This window comes from Notamacropus eugenii, chromosome 2 (assembly GCF_028372415.1).
Source record: "Notamacropus eugenii isolate mMacEug1 chromosome 2, mMacEug1.pri_v2, whole genome shotgun sequence".
Lineage (NCBI taxonomy): Eukaryota > Metazoa > Chordata > Mammalia > Diprotodontia > Macropodidae > Notamacropus > Notamacropus eugenii.
This window is the reverse complement of record NC_092873.1, coordinates 27,560,369-27,580,884: the sequence shown is the minus strand read 5'-3', so window position 1 is coordinate 27,580,884 and position 20,516 is coordinate 27,560,369. Positions and strand designations below refer to the sequence as shown.

The window sequence follows — 20,516 nt, the reverse complement described above, 5'->3', positions numbered from 1 at the left end:
CAACTCCCTCTCCCACCATCCCCAGAGCTCTTCCAAACCTCCTCTAGCACCACCTGCCCCCTCTCTCAGCTGAGACCCCACCTCATATTGGCCAGTCACGAAATGGGCTCTTCTCTTCTCCTCCTCCTCCTGTTCTGACCTCTTCCTTTGCCCACGTCTCACATGAAGACCATCCTTGCCTCCTCTGTCATGCCCACTCAATCGCTAATTTTCAGTGTCTCCCTGTCTATTGGCTGTTCCTCTACTGCTACAAACATGCTGCATCTGTCCCAACAGCTAACATCCCATATTGTTCAGTTGTTTTCAGTTCTGTCCGACTCTTTGTGACCCCATTTGGGGTTTTCTTGGCAGAGATACTGGAGGAGTTTGCCATTTCCTTCTTCAGCTCATTTGATAGGTAAGGAAACTGAGGCAAATAGGGTTACGTGACTTGCCCAGCATCACCCAGCTAGTCAGTGTCTGAGGCTGAATTTGAACTCGGGGAGATGAGTTTTCTTGACTCCAGCCCAGTACCCTCTCTCCGCTGTGACACTATGGCCTGGCTGCTCACTCTCCTGTATATTTCCCAGCTATCATTGGCTCGTCAGCTTGAAACACCTTAAGAAGGCCCTCTACGATGGGTGTCTGCTCCCTTTCTCCTTTCCTTCTCAACTCTGTTCAGCCTGGTCTTCCACCTCATCATTCATTTATCTGCTCCAATTGCCAAATCTAATGGTCTTCATCGTCTCCGGTATTTGACAGTCTTCTCCTGGATGCTCTTGAGGTTTTGGGGGGCCCTGGTCTCTCTGAGCACTGTCTCTGTCTCCTTTCCTGGGTGCCCCCAGAGCTCTATCCTGGGCTCTTCTCTACAGCAGCTCCCAAGGATTCAGTGATCACCTCTCTGCTAAGGATTCACATCTGCTTATCCAGCCCTCTCCTCTCTCTGACCTTTAGCCTCATGGCTCCGCCCGCCCTTCAGACCTTTATGTGCAGTAGACACCATAAACTCCACATGTCCAAGACTGGACTCACTATATTTCTGGAACATGAAATCTGAAACCCGCCCCCTTCCAACCTCCCTATTACTAGGGAGGACATCCTGCCCTGTCCCAGGCACTGGTTGGGTGGCAGACTCAACTCTTGGCCAGCACTTCCTCTACATATGTCTCCAGATCTTGTCGTCTTTCCCTTTGCAAATGTAATACCCATAGCAGCTGCTATGAATATACATGCATATCTCCATGGTTGGTTTACAAACTCTCCTCCTCCAGGACAAAACCAAAATATTTGTTTGGGACATGACAATTAGGATACCAGAAGGAAAGGTTTAGTAAGGTACTCATCACCAGTCCAGAGAGCTGCTGACATTTCTCTCCATCAGGCCTCCCCTTGAGAAAGTTCTTTCCTCAGTCAGCTTCTCTCTCTGGCCACACCTTTCCCTCCAAGCAATAAAATACATTCTGCTTCCAATCAAAGACTCAGGGCTTAATTGGCTGTGAGCCAATTGGAAATTAGCACTTAATTGGGAAGGTGTGGGAATCCCTGAGACCCAAAGCCTAATCAGCTAGGCTCAGTGCTAGGGTTCCAAGTGAGGCCTTTTAATGGGCAGGAAGATCTTATATCTCATTAACCTTCCTTCAGTCATGGTCACCCCTTGGGTGTAGGCCCTCAGTATCTCACACCTGGGCTGCTGCCATGTTTGCTAGGGGGGTGGGGAGGAGGGTTTTCCTGTCTCCAGTCTCTCCTGACTCTGCTTCACCTTCCCAAAGAACAGGTCTGACCGTTGAACCTCCTCCTGCCCCATTCAATAAACTCCAGTGGCACCTTAGTTCTCCCAGAATTAAATCTGAAATCCTCTGTTTGATGCCTAAAACTCCCCCACCCCCTTCCCTAGCTTCTTACACCTTGCATTCCTACCCTCTATGTACTCTTGATAGGGTATGAGCCTAAGCAGAGACCTTTGTTCCTTGGACCAGGAGGGTTTGGGTCCCACTTGTCTGAAAGGCCCCAGAAAGCCTGGCCTGAGGGGACTCTTTGGATTCCCCTTACATCCACACAAGAAGGCTTGTGTCAAATTCATTGCAGCAGGACCTGGTGTGTCGGTACTTTGGGGTCCCCATGACCCCAAACTTCAACATTCTGAAGTCCAGTCACTGACCTCTCTCTTCTGGGAACCAGATTCTCCTGCTCTCAGCTCTGGGCACTTTTTGGCCCACAGGCCTGGCCACTCTCCCTGCTCCTCTCTGCCTCCTGGCTTCCTACAAGTTCCAGCTAAAATCTTTCCTTCCACGGGAAGCCTCTTTGCTCTTCCCTCTGTAAATCATCCCAGTTTATCCTGAAGGTCTTTTGTTTGCACATAGTTGTCTACATGTCATCTCCCCCATCAGACTGGGACCCCCTTGAGGGCAGAGACAGTCTTTTGCCTTCCTCTGTGTCCTGTTCTTAGCCCAGGGCCTGCTCACAGTGGAAGCTCACACCCACCCTTCTGCAGCAGCCTGAGCCCTAGACCATCCTGTCTCACTGTGTGTCTGTCTGTCACACACATCTACCATTTCTCCCCTTTTACTGACTGCTTCTCTGATGCAGAGGCCCTTCTGCAATCTGATTTCCGACCACAGCACTCAGCTGAACCAGCTCTCTCCAGGGTCACTAAACAGCCTCTTATCACCTGCTGGCCTCTCCTCTGTTCTCCCGCTTCTGGACAGCTCTGCTCCCCTGACCCTGGGGAGCTCCCTCTCCTGGATCAGCCCTCCTCTCTGGGCTTCTGGAGCTTGGCTTCCTCCAGGTTCTCCTCTGGCCTGCCGGACTGCTCTCATGGGCCCTACCATAGGCCCTCTCTGTTGCTCTCCGAGGCTCTGTCCTGTCCTCCCATCTCCTCTTTTCTCCTCCCCTCCCGTCTCTCTCTTTCTCTCCCCCTTCCTCCCTCCATTTCTCTCTAGTCTCATCCCTCTCTAACTTTTGAAGAGCTAGGAAATCAAAATGACAGTTCGTAGCAAGGTCATGTCAATCTATCGCCCTGTGGGCTCCCCCTCCCTCAATAAAACCCCTACCTCCCTATTGGAATTATCCTTCCCCATTGGAGTGGGGAAGCTTTTTGAGGGCAGGGCCTTTCTGCCGGCTTGTATTTGTATCCTCGGGGCTTAGCCCAGGATCTGGCACACAGTAAACACTGACTAAGTGCTGGCTGACTGATTCAGTTCAACCTCTCCCCATGGACAATTACCTGTTGGACATTTCAAACTGGACAACTCAGAGACATGTTAACCTTACCATATCTGAAGCAAAGCTCCCTGAATAACTGGTGAGAGCCACAGAGGCGGAGGGGGATGATGCCAGAGCTGGAGTAAGGATTCCCAGGGTCCTACTGTGTCACTGCAGACAAACCACCATCCCTCCAAAGGGCCTGTCTCCTCCGCAGTAAGTGGGGTTATTAGCACTTACCATCCCATGGACATCATGGGCCCTTCGTGGGCCTGAAATAGGACTATAGTGATTTGCAGGGGTCCCTCCTTATCCCCAAGCTAATGACACGAAAGGGAGGCCAGGTGGCAGCATGGTCCTGGCAGAGAAAAAGAAGGGCCTGGTTGGGAATCCAAGGGCTTAGGAATCCCTCTCCCTCTCTGGGCCCCTGGTCCAAGTGATCGTAATCTTAAAGTCTGATTTTGTGACATTCAGTGTTGGGGGTGTAAGCTCAGCTCCATGTGGACAGTCTCGGGCGGGTAAAGGTGAGAACTTCTAAACCTTAGAGTTCTCATGAGGCCCCCCAGGGAACAGCAGGGAATTGAGGTGTGAGACACGGCTATTTCGTGCATTTCCACCTCTTCCCGTGAGAAAAGTGCTGGGAGAGAGCATCCCCGCCCTCGAGATTGGCCCAGGTCTGAGCACACCTATTGTTATCTAACAGGCACGGTATTCAGGTGCAAACTATGTGGCAGGAGAGCTTAAGTAGGGTCAGGAAAGCCTGAAGGCGCTCTTAGCGCTGAGGGGCCCTTACAGGACAGAAGGCCCCTCTCCCCTCTCTCCCCACTTCCACTTCTGCTTTCATTCTCTTACTGTAAGATCTTTGCCTCCTTGGGAGATTTTTCTCTCTCCTAAAGAAGAGCTCCCCCTGCACATGTAACCAAGACCCTGAATAAAGCCTAACCCTTGTTCGACTCTGGAAAGTCTCTTCTCTCATATGTTTATCGGGTTTGGCCAGCCGAAGACCTGCGACAGGTAAGGAAAGACTTGGGTAGCCCTTAGGCCTCTAGGCCTGGCAATTCAGGATTCACCAGGTGGCCTGAAGCAAGTCCCTGGCCCAGCATAAGCAGAGTACTACTACATAAGCTGTATAAACAGAAGCCTTCTTCAACTGCTATCAGGAGGATTTAATCGGGGAGGATAAGGGAGAGAGAGAGGGCCGGTGGTCCGGCCTGGTGACTCAGAGGTAGGAGGGTCTAAAGATCATATTCTGTGAGCAGGGGATGAAGGCTTTTCCCTCCTCCTCCTCCCTCTGCAGCAACTGTCCTTAGCTCTAGGCTCTGGGCTCTGAATCCTGGGCTCCAGCCCCTAAGAGGCTCAGCTCAGACTTTTCAGTCCTTGTAAAGGGCCAGATAGACCAAGCCTGGAGATCACCAGTGTGTGTGCGTGTGCGTGTGCATGTGTGTAAAGGGACCAGGACAGTCACAATCCCAGCCTCTGCGAACCAGGGTCATTAACCCCATCCTCCTGTCCCGCTGGGGGCCCAGGCTCCTCCACTCTGCCTAGGGGAAAGGGCTTTGGAGGTCATATCTGCCTCTGTGGAGGTTCTAAGGTGCTGGGACCCCGAAATATCACCACGACCATGGAACACTGCCAGGAAGGGCCCTTCCTCAAGGGTAGGGTTTTAGCTGGGGCCTGAAGGAGGCCAAGAGAGGAGGAGGGACAGCACTCTAGGCGTGGGGCACCGCGGGAGAAGATGCCCAGAGGCTGGAGATGGCAAGGTCGAGTGGGAGCTGCTGGGAGGTGGGGCCGGCGGATCACTGGGTGTGGAAGTGGGGTAGAAGGAAGTCCTAAGACCGCGAGGGAAAGCCGGGGCGGGGGTGGGAGGGTCTAACCCAGAGTAGGCGCCTATCAAATGTCTTCGGTCTGTGTGGGGGCGGGCTCAGAGCCAGAGGTGGGGGGAGGGGAGAGGGCGAGCTCCGAGCGGGGGCGGGCCTGGAGGGGCGGGGCGACGCTCCCTCGGAGGCCTCCATTGGGCCGCCCTCTAGGAGGCGTGGCTCGGCCGGCCCGCCCCCTCGGCCGGCCGGGCGGGGGCGCGGCGGGAGCGGTGCATTGTGGGCCCCGCCAGCCGCGCTCGCAGCCTCGCTCTCGCTCCGCTCGGCTCCCGCGCACGCGCCCCCCGCCCCGCGCCATGGCCTCCGGCTCTCCCGTCAAGCGGCCGCGCATGGAGTCGGCGCTCGAGCAGCTGCGGCGCTTCACCACCGTGGTGGCGGACACGGGCGACTTCCGCGGTGAGTGCGGCCCGCGGGGTGCGCCCGAGGGGTGGGGGCTGGGCGCTGCGGCCGGGGCCCCACGTGCGGGGGTGGGGGTGGGGTGGGATCCCCTCCGCCCCGCCCCCCCCCCCCGGAGCTCCCCCTCCTGCCCCCCCCCCGGGAGCTCCCCCTCCGGCCCCCCCAGCTCCCCCTCCTGCCCGGGGGCTCCCCCTCCGGCCCCCCCCCCCCGGGGCTCCCCATCCTGCCCCGGGGCTCCCCCTCCGGCCCCCCCCGGAGCTCCCCCTCCCCCCGGGGGCTCCCCCTCCGGCCCCCCCCCCCCCGGGGCTCCCCGTCCTGCCCAGGCCCGGCCCAGGCCCGCCCGCCTCCGCCCGGGCTCACGCCGGCCCTTCCCCCCCAGCCATCGAGGAGTACAAGCCCCAGGATGCCACCACCAACCCCTCGCTGATCCTGGCCGCGGCGCAGATGCCCACCTACCAGGACCTGGTGGAAGATGCCGTCGCGTACGGGAAGAAGGCCGGAGGGTGAGTAGGGCACGGTGCCCGGGCCCCCGAGCGCGGCCCTTCCGGCGGAAGCCGCTCCGGACCGGGTTCAGACCCCTCACACACTTAGACGCGAGCCCCCTCCCCTCTGCCTTAACATGGAGGTGATGGCGGCAGCCACCGGGGGGTCAGAGGAGAGAAGCCTTCTAAAGCCTTGGCACGCTGGATGCCGGCTGGCACCATTGGCTGGCATCATTGTCACCCGCAGAACGTGTTCCGGGATAAGTGAGGAAGATCTGGGCTCCACCCTCGCCAAGCCCGAGGCGCTCTCCCCCTCTCTGCCTCAGTTTCCTCCTCTGTAACACGGGGCTGACCGCGGTCCCCATCTCCCAGGCAGGGTGGCCACGCGTGAGCGCTCCTGAGCAAGGCCCACCCGTGGGCTCCCTTTGGGGTGTTCTCGGTCCGCCGAGGCAGGCTTTCCTCCTTCAGCTCACTGCAGTCTGCATGGTTGCATGGGAGTCCACTCATGCTGGCTTTGACCTTTTCAGTAAGCTTGTCCATGCACATCCTCAATTATTCTCTTCCTGAGGATGCAAAGACAGGTGGGAGATGGTTGCTGCCCTAAAGGGCCATGCCGTGTTGAGTGGCAGCTCTCCTCCAGGCAGTTGCCCAGGGCAGTGGGCGGGGAAGGGGCTCTTGGGCAGCAGCCGCAGTAGACAGGGGAAGAGGCCCCTTCTTTGCTGTTGAAATCCTGGACCATCATGATTCTCAGACTTTGGGCTCCTGCTTTATTTCTAGTTCTTTTCTACCCAGAAAGTGCTGCTGTGGATATTTTCATGTCTTTGGAAATTTCTTTGTGTCTTTGAGCTTCTTACAGTAACCTCCTACCCATAGAATCTCTGCATCAAAGGGAACTGGCATTGGACTCACTCTCTTTGCAAATTCTGAGTTGTTTTCCAAAATGGTTGGACTGAGGGGGCACGCCTTCCATGCCCATCCACCCACACGTGTGTGACAGAGCCAAGATGGCAGTGAAAAGGCAGCTACTCTCCTGAACTCTCTCCAAATCCCTCTGAACAACTTTAAATAATGCCCCCAAACAATTCCTGGAGCAGTAGAACCCACAAAAGGACAAGATGAATGAATTTTCCAGCCAAAGACAACTTAGAAGGCCATCAGGAAAGGTTTGGGTGAGCGTGGAGCACAGTGTGGCACAGAGTCAGCCCCAGCAAACCAAGAGCAGGCCTTGGGAGCCACTAAATCAGCAGCAGCTGCTTCCGGAGCTCTCAGCCCACAGACAGTAAGGGGGTCAAACAGCTGGTCTGAAAGAGATTACAGGGGTATCTTTGCTAGCTATCAGGCAGGACTCTGTTGCTCTGGCCCTATTCAGATCCAGATCCCAGTCCTGGGTGGCATTCCCAGGGCGAGAAGGAGCACTAGCACACCAGAACTTGTGCTGCAGTGGAGCAGGGATCTTTATCATAGTCCAGGGCAGAAAAGAGTTTGTGGTCATGCTCGGACCAGCACACGGACCAGAAGAGTAGCAAACACACCTCTGCTTAGGTCGTACTTTGGAAGAACTAAAATGTTACAGGGTCCTAGAAGTAACTCAGAAAACATCTGCACAAAACCCCTGAAGCAACAACAGAAAACACTGACCATAGAGGAGTACTACAGTGACAAGGAATATCAGAACACATTCAGAAGAAGACAGCAGAGTCAAAGCCCCCACATCCAAACCCTCCAAGAAAAATGTGACTTGGTCTCAAGCCATGCAAGAGCTCAAAAAGGATTTTGAAAATCAGCTAAGAGAAGTGGAAGGAAAGTCGGGAAGAGGAATGAGAATGATGCAAAAAAATCGTGAAAAGCAATAAACAGCTTGGTAAAGGAAACACAAGAAAATACTGAAGAAAATTAACACCTGAAGAAACAGACCAGGCCAAATGGTGAAAGAGGCACAAAAATTCACTGAAGAAAAAAATTCCTTAAAAAGTAGAATTGGACAAATGGAAAAGGAGGTAAACAACTTACTGAAGGAAATCATGTCTTCAGAATAGAATTGAGCGATTGAGGAAGCTGATGGCTTTATGAGAAATCAAGAAAGAAAAAAACCAAAAGATGAAAAAATAGAAAACAGTGTGAAATATCTGACTGGAAAAACAACTGACCTCCAGGAGAGATCATGAGAAAATTATTGGACTACACTGAAAGCCATGATCAGAAAAGGAGCCTTATCCTCATGGAAAGCTGTCCTGATATTCTAGAACCAAAGAGTAAAATAGAAATTGAAAGAATCCACCAATCACTTCCTGAAAGAGAATCCCAAATGAAAATTCTCAGGAATATTATAGCCAAATTCCAGAGTTCCCAGGTCAATAAGAAAATATTGCAAGCAGCCAGAAAGAAACAATTCAACTATTGTCAAGCCACACTCAGGATAACACAAAATTTGGAAGCTTCTGCATTAAAGGATGGGAGGGCTTGGAATATGATATTCCATAGATCAAAGAAGGTAGGATTATAACCAACAATCAGCTACTCAGCAAAACTGAGTAGAGTCCTTCAGGGGAAAAAAATGGGTCATTCAATGAAATAGAGAACTTTCAGGCATTCCTGATGAAAAGACCAGAGCTGAATAGAAAATTAGATTCTGAAAGACAAGACTCAAGGGAAACATAAAAGAGGTAGACAGGAAAGGGAAATCATAAGGGAGTCAATACGGTTAAACTTCGCATTCCTACGTGGGAAGATGATATTTGTAATCCATAAAAACTTTCTCATTATTAGGGAAGTTAAAGGAGTATATATAGACAGAGGGCACAGGTGTGAATTGAATATGAGGGGATGATGTCTAAAAAACTGTGATTAAGGAGAGAAAGGGAGAGGTACAATGAGGTAAATCATTTCACATAAAAGAGGCAAGAAAAGGCTTTTACAGTGGAGGGGAAGAGGGAGACATGAGGGGAAGTGAGTAAACTTTACTCATCAGAATTGACTCAGAGGGAATAACATATACATTCACTTGGTTATAGAAATCTATCTTATCCTCCAGGAAAGTAGGAGGGGAAGGGAAAAAGAGAGGAGGGGGGTGCTATAGAAGGGAGGGCAGATTAGGGGAGGGGGTAATCAGAAGCACAACATTTTTGAGGAGGGGCAGGGTGAAAGGAGAGACAATAGAATAAACAGGGGTGGGGAGGTAATAAGATGGAGGGAAATAGCAATGGTAACAAATTTTGAAGCAAGTTTCTGTGATAAAGGCCTCATTTCACAAACATGGACAACTGAGTCAAATTTATAAAAATAAGAGCCATTCCCCAATTGATAAATGATCAAAAGATATGATCAGTTTTCAGATGAAGTAATCAAAGCTATAGCCATATGAAAAAATGTTCTAACTCACAGTTGTTTGGAGAAATGCAAATTAAAACAATTCTGAGGTGCTACCTCATACCTATTAGATAGACTAATAGGACAGAAGAGGACAAAATAGAGGGGATGTGGGGAAAATGAGACATTAATGTACTGTTGTTGGGGTTATGAACTGATTAAGCCATTTTGGAGAGCAGTTTGGAACTGTGCCCAAAAGGCTTTAAAACCATGCATGCCCTTTGACCTAGCAATACCACTACTAGGTCTGTATCGCAAAAGAGATAAAAAACAAAAAGGAGAAGGATCTATATGTACAAAAATATTTCTAGCAGCTCTTTTTGTGGAGGCAGAGAATTGGACATTGAAGGGATGCCCATCTATTGGGGAATGGCTGGACAGGGTGTGGTATGGGATTATGATGGAATGCTATTGTACTATAAGAAATGAGCAGGGCGCTCTCAGAAAAACCTGCAGACTCACGTGAGCTGATGCCAAGTGACATATTCTGTGTGCAGAGTAACAGCAGTATTGTCAGATGATCAGCTGTGAATGGCTTAGCTGTTCTTAGCAATACAGTGATCCCAGATAGCTCTGAAGGACTCATGACGAAAAACACTGCCCATCCCTAGAGAGAGAACTGATGGTGTCTGAATACAGGTTGAAGCATCCTTTTTGACTTTATGTTTCTTGAGGTTTTTTTGTCTGTTTTCTTTCACAACATGACTAATGTGGAAATGTTTTACATGTCTACACATGTATAATGTATATCAAATTGCTTGCCTTCTCAGTGAGGGGTGAAGTGGGGAGGAAGGGAGAAAATTTAGAACTCAGAGGTTTAAAAAGGAATGTTAAAATTTATTTTTACATGTCACTGGGGAAAAATAAAATACTACATTTTTTTAACTGTTTGGACCAATTCACAACTCTTCCAACAATGTATGAGTGTCTTTCCACCATTAAGTCCTCAGATTTTTTCATCTTTTCCAGTTTGCTAGGTATGATAGCGCCCCATAGTGGCCCTGATTTGCATTTCTTTTACTCTCAGTGGTTTAGAGCCATCTTTCAAAGCTTGATTATTCTTCTGGAGAGGCCTGGGAAGGCCGTGGCTGCAGAGCCTGCCCTGAATGCAGGAATGTCTGGGTTCTACCTCCACCCTCTCGAGTACCTCTGGCAACTCTCCAGGACTCCCAAGTCACAGAGAGGGCACCAGGCTGCATGGCTGGAGGGAGTCCCCACTCCCAAAGGCTTCCTAGAAGTCACAAGTACTTACTAAGGACTTTTATGTGCCAGGCAGTGTGTGTGTGTGTCTGTGTGTGTGTGTGTGTGTGTGTGTGTGTGTGTGTGTGTGTGTGTTAAACATGAGGATACAAAGAAGGGCACAGCCACGGTCCCTGCCCGCAAGGATCTGACAGTTTACTGGGGGAGACAGCAAGCAGACAGACCTCTACAGAGCAAGATGTGTTCAGGAGAAATAGGAGAAAACTAGCCGAGGGAAGGCCCTGGGCAAATGGGCTGAGGAAGACTTCTTGTAGAAGGTGAGATTTTAGTTGGGTCTTAGTGGAAACCAGGGAGGTGAGTTGTCCAAGCGGAGGAGGGCGATTGTTCCTGATGTGGGAGACACCAGAGAGAATGCCTGGAGTGGGGGGATGGAAGGTCTTGTTCCCACCAATATATTTTCTTTCCTCTTGGTAATTTCCCTTCTCAGACTAGCTGCATTGATTTTGTTTGGGCATACAAAGTCCTTTCAAATTCAAATTCATGATTATCCCAGACTTTTTCCCAGCTGTGACTGATTGCCCATAATTTCCCTGAGGTTGCCTGGTGTAGTTTCTTTGGCTTCCTATTTCTTCCTCTTCCTTCCTGGCCTCTCCTTAAGAAGAAAGCACCCTTCTCTCTGTAGTAAAAGGACCTGGCTGGGTTTCCTATCTTGAAAGTGAAGTGGGGGGGGGAGGGAAGCCTCTCCTCATTCCAAAAGCTTGGCTTCTTCTGCCTCCACCTCCTCTTCTCTAAATTCCTCTCACTTTCTGGGGCTATCAGAACTCAGGGTGTTTTGGGGGTGGGTGCCACAGGGGAAGGGCAAAGGGTCCATGTTGCTCCCCTCTGCCACAGACCTCCAGGGCAGTGCCCTCCACGTTGGTCAGGGCAGGAGGCTGGGCTTGGAGGCTCTTTGCTGGCTGAAATGGTTTTGTGGGGTTTCAGGTCCCAGGACCAACAGATCCAGAATGCCAGTGACAAGCTGTTTGTATTATTTGGGGCTGAGATCCTGAAGAAGATTCCGGGCCGGGTCTCCACAGAAGTCGATGCCAGGTGGGTGGTCCTCCTCCCACTTTGAGCTCTCCTAGTTCTGAGCCAGAGTTAGGAGGAGACAGGCTTTGGCAGCCTTGTGGGAGCTGCTGAGTTAAAAAGATTGGAAAAGCAGCCAGAAGAGCTAGCTCCTTTTGGATCAGTCATTCCTCACAAAGGCCCTGCTGTGTGCCAGCTCCTGCTAGAGCCTGCTACAGTGGTTCCTTCCCTGAGCTGGCATGGGGGCGGTCCCTGCCTCCTTGCTGGGATATCCAGGTAGAACAAGGCTCTGGAGGTGCTTCCTCAGCGTCTCCTGTCTCCTGCCAGGTTATCCTTTGACAAGGAAGAGATGGTCCAGAGGGCCCTGCGACTCATTGACCTCTACAAAGAAGCCGGCATCAGCAAAGAGCGCATTCTCATCAAGCTTGCTTCCACCTGGGAAGGAATTCAGGCTGGAAAGTAAGGTGTCCCTCTGCTCCTCCATGCCCCTTGTTTACAGAGGGGGAAACTGAGGTACAGATGCCATCAGGTGAGACCTGTTAGTGGCAGAGCTAGTCAGTGCCCCCTGCAGTAAGAATGTTGTGAGTGTGTGGGCACATGTACTTGGGAAAGGGGACTCCCAACTCCACCCTCCCCCTTGTGGGACTTTGGCACAGAGATGGAAGGAGTCAGGCCGGACAGGGCCAAAGACAGCTTCAGGAGCCCAGCTAAATTCCCCTCTGCCACCTGATGTCAGGTCAGCCAGGATTAATGTGTTAAGTGCCCATCGCTAGGCTAAGCATGAGCTAGAAAGAAGGGCCAGAGCAGGGAGCTTGGCGTGTAGGAGCTGCACAAGGTCAGAACAAGCTGACTGCCAGTGACTCATGCAGGCGGTCAGCTGACTGACCTTGTGGAGATGCTCCTGGGGTGGCCTTCAAGGCTGCGGCTGCTGCACCCCAACCAGTCACATACTTTCTATTCGCCTCAGGGTCCTGGAGGAGGAGCATGGCGTCCACTGCAACATGACCCTGCTGTTCTCCTTTGCTCAGGCTGTGGCCTGTGCCGAGGCTGGCGTGACCCTCATTTCCCCATTTGTTGGGCGTATCCTGGACTGGCATGTGGCAAACACAGACAAGAAGTCCTATGAACCTCAGGAAGACCCAGGTGGGGCCCAGTGGTGTGGGAGGTTTCTTGACCCTATGGGAAGGGGCTGAGCACAGGTCTGTTCTGGGTAGTGTCCTGGAAGGCCCTGGGCCAGGGATACCAGGACTGGGGAGCCAGGAGGGCAGTAGACTCCAGCCTAGGGGTTGGCCTGCACCAACGGCAGGTGGGGGATGGAGCATGGAGGCAGGAGGGTGGCCAGTGGATTCCTGGGACTACAGGAAGTGGTGTGTGCAGGCGTAAAGAGTGTCACCAAAATCTACAACTACTACAAGAAGTTTGGCTACAAGACGATCGTCATGGGTGCATCCTTCCGCAACGTGGGCGAGATCAAGGCCCTGACGGGCTGTGACTATCTCACCATCTCCCCCAAGCTGCTGGGGGAGCTGCTCAAAGAGACCACCAAGCTCACTCCTGTGCTCAGCGTCCAAGAAGGTCAGTGTCCCCCAAAAATGGGAGCTGGGGTGCAGTCCCCTGGCTGGGATGGTAAGCTCCCAGAAGGCAGCCTCTGGGCCGTCCCTTTCTTCCATGTAAATGACCAGAGCAGGGGTGCTGGGGTATGTGGCCTTTGGTGACGGCAGCGGCTGCTCCCTTCCAGCTTGGTCCAGAATCCCTGGGGCTTGTTTTGAGTGCTTGGTGGAGGGGGGTACCTGGGCCAGGGGAGCAGAGGCCTTATCCAACTGAGGGCCCCCTCCCCCCCAGCCCAGGCCAGCAGCCTCGAGAAAGTTCACCTGGACGAGAAGGCCTTCCGTTGGCAGCACAATCAGGACCAGATGGCGGTGGAGAAGCTTTCGGATGGCATCCGCAAGTTTGCCGCTGATGCCGTCAAGCTGGAGAAGATGCTGCAGGTGAGCAGGGGCAGGGCCTTAGAGGGAGGAGACCATGGGGGGAGGGGGCCACCAAGCCTGGAGCTGAGTGAGGCTCAGAGCCCACACCCCTCGGCACTTCTTTCTAGGAAAGGATGTTCGGTGCCGAGAATGGGAGCTAAGAGCGCGCGTGGAGCGTGGACGGACGCACAGACGGACAGCAGCTGCGGGCTGGGAGTCTGGGCTGAGCTGGCGGATTGGCCGGTGTCCAGACAGGGATGCAGCTTTCTGCAATGAGGCTGGGCTAGTGTGTTCCCATTTGTTATGTCAGTCTGCCTAATGCATTAAAGTGATTACTTACTGTCAGCTGTTCATTGGTGCTTTGGGTGTTGGTCCGGGACCTCTGCATGGTGCAGTCCACAAAGTCCACTACAACCCAGGAGGTGGTGATGATGTTCTCCCTCTTTTACAGATGAGGAAACTGAGGCAGCCAGAAGTGAAGTGATTTGCCCAGGGTCAGGTCATACAGCTAGTAAGTGTCTGGAACAGGCTTTCACCTCAGGCTGAGGGCTGTGCACCTTGGTGTCCCTTGGGGCCTGGTGCCCCGTCCCCTGCTGGCTGCCTGGACCTTTGTCTCACTGTTCTCCCTTTCTCTCCAGAGAAAACTCAGCCTGAAATCTTTTGAGTCTGTGGTGGCTAGAGAGAGCCACAGGGCACAGGCCTCTCCACCTAAGTTCAAATCCAGCCTCAGGCTCCTGGTAACTGTGTGACCCTGTGCAGGTCACTTCACCTTGTTTACCTCAGTTTCCTCATCTGTAAAATGAGCTGAAGAAGGATATGGTGAACTGCCCTGTGTCCTTGCCCCCTGGGGACCTGGGTGGCCTGGCTTCTTCCCATAGTGGTTGGCCATTCCATTTGTTTTAGTGCCTCAAACCCACAAATTAGTTTACTTGATTGCCTGTTTCCAACAGGCTTGTGAAAGCCCTGAAGCCTCTGTTGCCAAACCTGCCATCTCCAGTCCCCTACCCGAAGGAGCTGGGCTTAAGCCCCTAGTCGTGTCAGCCCCAGATAGGCCTTGTTTCTTCACCAGGGAGGCCTGAGCATCTCCTCTTGGGGCTGAGTTCCAAGCCGGGTTTGGGTCCGGGCATCTCTGCTCAGGGCCAGATTCAGGCCTGTTATTTCTGTTTAGAGATCAGAAGCACATGTGTAGTGACCACATACATGTTCTCCCATCCTTCAGCATGGGTCCTGCCCTCTGGACTTGGGGGCACCCTTCCTGGCTGAGTAGGAGCTGTCTGGGGAAACAGTCGGTACGTTTTGACTGGTTCACCCATACTGTGAGCTGAGTGGGCCCTGGCATTGAGGAAGCTCTCCACAGTCCAGCATCTCAGGGCGGCGCCGAAGGCCTGGGCCTCCCATCCATCCCATCCATCCTGGGTTCCTGGCCTGTCCCCAGACCAGTTTCCTCCTGAGAAGTGACTTTTCAGAGAGGTTGAGGCAGCCCAAGCTGGGGATGGGTTGAGAAGGGAGAATCACCCACCCCATCTGGTCTGTGCCCTTCCATCAGGTGTGCAGGTGGGTGATTCCCCACACTTCCCACTGTGTGATTAAGGAAATTTATGGTTCAGATTCGCACCTACAATAAGACCCATTTGAGAAGAAGAAGCTGGATATTTTATTGATTTACAGAAAAGGCAAATGCATGAACAGTTTAGAGCTATAACAGAAATAATTAATACAGCCTAATACTAATATAATTATGACAATATTAATATAGATAGAAGAGGAAATAGAAAAACATCACCAATTCGGGGAGCACCAACACCTGAATTTCATCAGCTGGGGAGTCCCGGGATACAGCTTTCAGGGTCTGAATTGGGAGCAAGTGGTCCCAGGCAGAGCATCCTCTCCATGGGGGAGATTCCGAGGACCTGCACTAAGTGAGGGGAGTTTATAGGGACCCAGACAAAGAAGGCTTTTTGCCAACGGCTCCGCACACTGTTCCAAGCTGGTCAGGCACATGGCCATGGGAATGCAGGTTTTGTCCATCAAGGAGATATCATACGGGGGCCACAAGATATAAGCTAGTTAATCATATACTGGGAGGACTGGCCAAATCTTCCAAGTATTATCTATGTGTTCCGGGAGTGGCCAGTTCCTGGAACATTAATACATGGCCAACTCACATATGTTATGTTCCTTGAGAGGTCACCAAAAGGACAGAGTGAACTTACTTTATTCAAGGGATATGAAATATTCCTTCACCCACCAAGGGCTGACCAGCTCAATCCTCACCCCTGTTAACTGACATCCCACCTTCAGAAGACGCCTAGGCAGCACAAGGGCAGGGAAGGGCCATGTGTGGGGTCACAGCACCCCCTTGTGGCCAAGTGCACGATCGACTGCTCCCGCTTGGGCTTGTCATCCCCCAGGAAGGGGCAGCCTTCAAGCCTCTTACCCCAAATACTGCTCCTGGGCACAGCAACGTTGGCACCAGGCACCCCCTCTAGCCAGAAAGATGAGAATTATGGCGCGCATTTACAGAGCCCTTAAAGTTTGCAATGCACGTTATCTGTGTTGTCTCCTTTGGTCAGCAGCACAGCCCTGGGAGGCAAGCTCCTTTTGCAGCTGAGGAAACTGAGGCAGGCAGCAGTAAAGTGATTTGCCCAGAGTCACACAGATGGTAATGTCTGAGGCCTGACTCCATCACCCACTGAACCATCTGGCTGACAAGTTATTTGTTCTCAGATTCCAAGTCTCCAAGCCAAGCCAAGAAGTCTTTGTTAAGCACCTGATGTGTGCCATGTACTGGACTAAGCAATAGGGATATAAAGAAAGGGGAGACAATCCTCCTGGCTTCCTTCCCTTCAAACTTTCTTTCCCCTCCCCTTCTGTCTCTGTCTGTCTGTGTCTGTCTGTCTCTCGGTCTCTTCCCTCCCTCCCTTTCTCTTGCTGTCTCTCTCTGTCTTTCCCTCTGTCCCTCCCTTCCTCTCCCTCCTTCCTCCTCTGTCTCTGTGTGTGTGTCTCTGTCTGTCTCTCCCTTCCTCTCTCCCTTCTCCTGTTTCTCTCTGTCTCTCTCTCTGCTTTTAGTTCCCCGTCTCCATCAGCCTTACTCGTCTTTCCATCAGCTCCTCACCATCTTTCGTCTCAGACTCCCCTCTTCCTCTCTTCCAGCCAGCTAGGTTTGAAGCTCAGTAATCCAAGGGGAAACTCTTCTCTCTCATCACCCCTTCCCTCCCATCTACCACCAGTGAGCAAATCTCAGCCCTGGCCCCCATCCCCTTCTCCCATCACAGAGCAGCGCCCTGGTCCAGGGGCCCAGCGTTTGTTAGCACCTGCTTTCACACAGCTGTCCACATTCTGAAAGGTCCAATGGGATCCTGTGTCCTATGCTCAGTAAAATGTTCTGGACTGGGCACCTTCTTTGATTTTTCCAGTTGGCCCTGAAAGACATTTGCTTGTTCAGTCCATCTCTGTGACTCCATTTGGGGCAGAGACTGGAGGGGTTTGCCATTTTCTGCTCCAACTCCTTTTACAGATGGGGAAACTGAGGCAAACGGGGACGTTCCTTGCCCAGGGTCACCCAGCTGGTAAGCATGTGAAGCTCGATTTGAACTCTGGTCTTCCTGACTCTATGCACAGCGCCACCTGATGGTCCCGTGCCCAGATTACAGCGGACTTGATTGTTCTGGCTGGAATGGCAGGCCCTGGAGGGTGTGAAGGGTCTGGCTGGGGCAGGCTCTCCTGTGCCCTCCGAAGGGGCCGACAAGGAGGCTGAGGTGGAACTGAGGGCACTGGGAATGAGGTTCTAGTCACCATTCCCCAGCTCCTGGAGTTCACAGCCAGCCCGGGCCCAGGGGTCCCAGCCCCATTGCTGCTCAATGGGAGGACTGGAGGATCTCTAAGCCCTCCAGCCAGGACAGAACAGCCAGGGGGGCTCTGCCAGTCATGACATGCTGCAGGGGGCAGCCTTGGGCCAGATCTGAGCCGAGAGAGGGAATTGACACCGACTTGCCACCTCCTGCCCCACTCCCCCCACCCCAGCCATGAGAAGGGTCTGGGCCATGGTTTGGCTGGTGCCTCACTGATAGGAGCCTCAGTTTCCTCTTGCATAAAATGGAAATAATGGAGCCTTCTCAGCTGTTGTGTCTGCACACCTGAAGTCATAGAGAACAGTCAACTGTCACTGTCCCCCTCCTCTCCCCTTCCTCCTGCCTCCCCATCTTCCTCTCACCTCCTTTCCTTTCCTTTCCCCTCCTCTCCTCTCATCTCCCCCTTTTCTTCCTCTTCCCCCTTCCTTCCTATGCCCTCCTTCCTTCCTTTTTCCATTCTCTGATTATCAGGAGGGGTGGAGGACAAGACCCTCTGGGGTGAGTGCTTCAGGGCCCTTCTCAGGGCTGCTCATCCATCTTTAGTGTCCACCAGTGACTCCCAGAAACTGGAGTGTGCACAGTGGCCACACACGGTAAAACCATCTGGGCACACAAGCTAAACCAGCTTGAGGCTAACTGAGGGGTCTCAAACCCATCGGTGAGTTAGGGGGTGTCTCCTCCAAGCAGATGAAGACTTCCCTCAGCAGAATGGGTGGATGAAACGGCTGGTTCTGCAACCATGAAAATGGCTGAGGAGGGCACTTCAGAGAGCTCCGAGCTTGGTCACACATCAAAGCGGCCAAGGTCTCTGGGCGCATCCCAGGCCATCGCCAGTCATCCTGCCTTTTGTCCTACTACTGGACACTGATGACTCTGGAAGACAGAGTGAGGCCAACAACTTTGCTCAACTCTGTCTTGGTCAATCTACTTCATGTGTGAATGGAAAATGAAGCATGTTATTAGGATGTTCATCCAATAATGAGCTCTGCACAGCTTTGGAGACTGGAGGAGAGGTTGGCCTAGCCTGAGGCCACCCCTCAGGGACAGCTCAGGGTTGGAAGTTTGCCTCACCCTCATTCCTGATCTGTCCCATGCACCAGGCCCCACCCAGGCTGGTTTAAGTTCCCCAGAGGCCTGCCTTGGTGGCTTCTTGGTGCAGGTCGAGAGTTCTCCACCCCCAGGACCCCTAGGGCCCTCTGCTTATCTTCCACACTTGAAGCTGGTCACGCCAATGGACTTTGCAGAGGAAGTTAACCCAGAAGGGGCACCTGGTAGTAATGGGTGGGGGGGGCAGGGAACAGCCAACTTAGGCCTGATCCACATAGCAGCTTGAGGTCCCAGAGCAGGGAAAGGATTTGTTCTATAAAACTTTGGCTCCATCAAAAGGTTGCACTTGAGGACCTAGGGGGCCACATGTGACCTCAAGGCTGCAGGTTCCCCATCCTTGTTCCAGACAGAACCAAGAACCAGGCTGGAGCCTTGGTCATGGAGCAAGTGCATCAGACCTCTGCAGAGGAGACCAGACTGGTGGATCCACTGTCAGCCAAAGAATGCTTCAAAGGCTTCCTGCCACTGGTGAGAGAGGAAAGCAGGGGCTCCTGTCTCTGTTCTGGCCTCCCCAGCCTCCCCAGACCCTGATGGCCACCTGCTCCAGTCACTTAGGGCCACGGGAGGTGATCAGTGGGAGGTGGCTGAGAGGCCTGGCTCTCTGGGTCTCACCCTCCCTGTGGGAAAACCAGAGGAACAATTGTCACCCAACTCTCTGTCCTTCCCTCTCTGCGTGAGAGGGTGAAAAGAAGCAAGACTGTGGCCCCAGACATCACTGCTGAGTCCAGGCAGCCTCCCCAGATGTCTTCTGGGCCTTCCACCCAGACACCCAGCTGTGAGGGGGAGGGAGCAAGAACTGCTTCCTTACCTGGCTGGGCCCAGGCAGCCCAACTAGATCAACCCTCGTCCTTTCTCATCTCTCTTACCTGGGCCACTGTAGCAGCTTCCTCATGGGTCTCCTTGGCTCGGGTCTCTTCCCTCTCCAATGTCGGATGTTCAAGGCCCAGGTCTGGTCAAGTCCCTCGCCCACTTGAACCTTCATTGGCTCCTCTTGCCTCCCAGAATCATCCTGTCCTCTGCCCTCTGGCATCTTGCCCTAGTGCCATCCCCCACAGCTGCTATCACACACTTGCTTCATCTCCCTCTTTTGTGACTTTGCACTCCACAAGCCAGGTATGCTAGCTTACTTCGCTATGCCTGATACTCTGCATCTCCAGACTCCACCTCTGCACTCAGCTGAACCTCAAGCCAGGTGCACACCATGCCCTCACCTCAGTCCAAGTGTTCTCCCATCTAAAACAATTTTGTATTGGCTAGTTTAGGGCCCACCCCCCACTAGTATGTGAGTTTCCTGAGGGCAGGGATGGGATCTTTTTTTTTGGCCTGGCATGCAGCCCGGCCCAGGGGGAGGTGCTGGCTCATAGTGGGCTCTCCTGGGAGACCTGGCTTACCCACAGACCTCAGCACAAACTCCATGGCTAGGCTCCCTGGCAGGATCCTGGGGTTCTGGCACATTGTCATCCAGAAGCCCTGGAGACCTTCTCTCTGCCCCAACCCCCCTGGGCAGCTTCTGTTCTCAGGAGGTAGCTGGGCTGTGGCTCCTGAAAGCCAAAATCAGGGCATGGAATAAACCCTGTACTTTCTCTTCTCCAGGCCCAGAGGAACGAGTCACTGGGCCCCCTCATTCCAGGGACTCCCATGAGGGCTTGTGAGGATCAGAATCCTTTGTCACCATGGGGCCCTAGTGCCCAACTAGGCTCCAGTGAAGCCCCCTGGTACCTTTCATTCAGCTGAAACCTGGTGAGGAAGGAGCTGGAGACAGCAGCCAACAGGAGAAGAGGGCTCCTGGGGGGCAGCTAGCCTCTAGGACCTTGCCTTGTTCTAATGAGATCCAGGTGTTTTCCTTTTGGGATGAGGGAGCTGGGGTGTGTCCTGCTCAGCTCAGCCCAGCCAGGCCAGAGTGAATGGTTGAGCATCACACCACCCCCATTTCGGGTGTAAAAATAGAGTGGAGGCTCCAACTGGCCCCTATCCAGACCCTGGGAGCCTTTCCACAGGGGCCCAGCTCTGGGAACAACACGGTTCTGT

The 20,516-nt window shown here is 53.0% G+C and overlaps 1 protein-coding gene across 1 annotated transcript; it reads left to right on the top strand.

Annotated features, from left to right (window-relative positions):
* Positions 1–5,236: 5,236 nt before the first annotated feature.
* On the top strand, positions 5,237–13,875 carry TALDO1 (transaldolase 1). The gene is made up of 8 exons (XM_072637393.1): positions 5,237–5,450; positions 5,830–5,953; positions 11,480–11,587; positions 11,891–12,022; positions 12,531–12,706; positions 12,941–13,138; positions 13,406–13,551; positions 13,659–13,875. The coding sequence occupies exons 1-8, from the start codon at positions 5,351–5,353 to the stop codon at positions 13,689–13,691; spliced, it is 1,017 nt and encodes a 338-aa protein (XP_072493494.1). The 5' UTR covers positions 5,237–5,350; the 3' UTR covers positions 13,692–13,875.
* Positions 13,876–20,516: the final 6,641 nt, after the last annotated feature.

What these genes read in the sequence shown, in the direction of transcription:
- TALDO1 (XM_072637393.1), top strand. Translation starts at nt 5,351, where the DNA reads ATGGCCTCCGGCTCTCCCGTCAAGCGGCCGCGCATGGAGTCGGCGCTC. An exon ending in TCCACAGAAGTCGATGCCAG is followed by an intron (nt 11,588 to 11,890) that starts GTGGGTGGTCCT and finishes GTCTCCTGCCAG; the next exon opens with GTTATCCTTTGACAAGGAAG. An exon ending in GAAGGAATTCAGGCTGGAAA is followed by an intron (nt 12,023 to 12,530) that starts GTAAGGTGTCCC and finishes TATTCGCCTCAG; the next exon opens with GGTCCTGGAGGAGGAGCATG.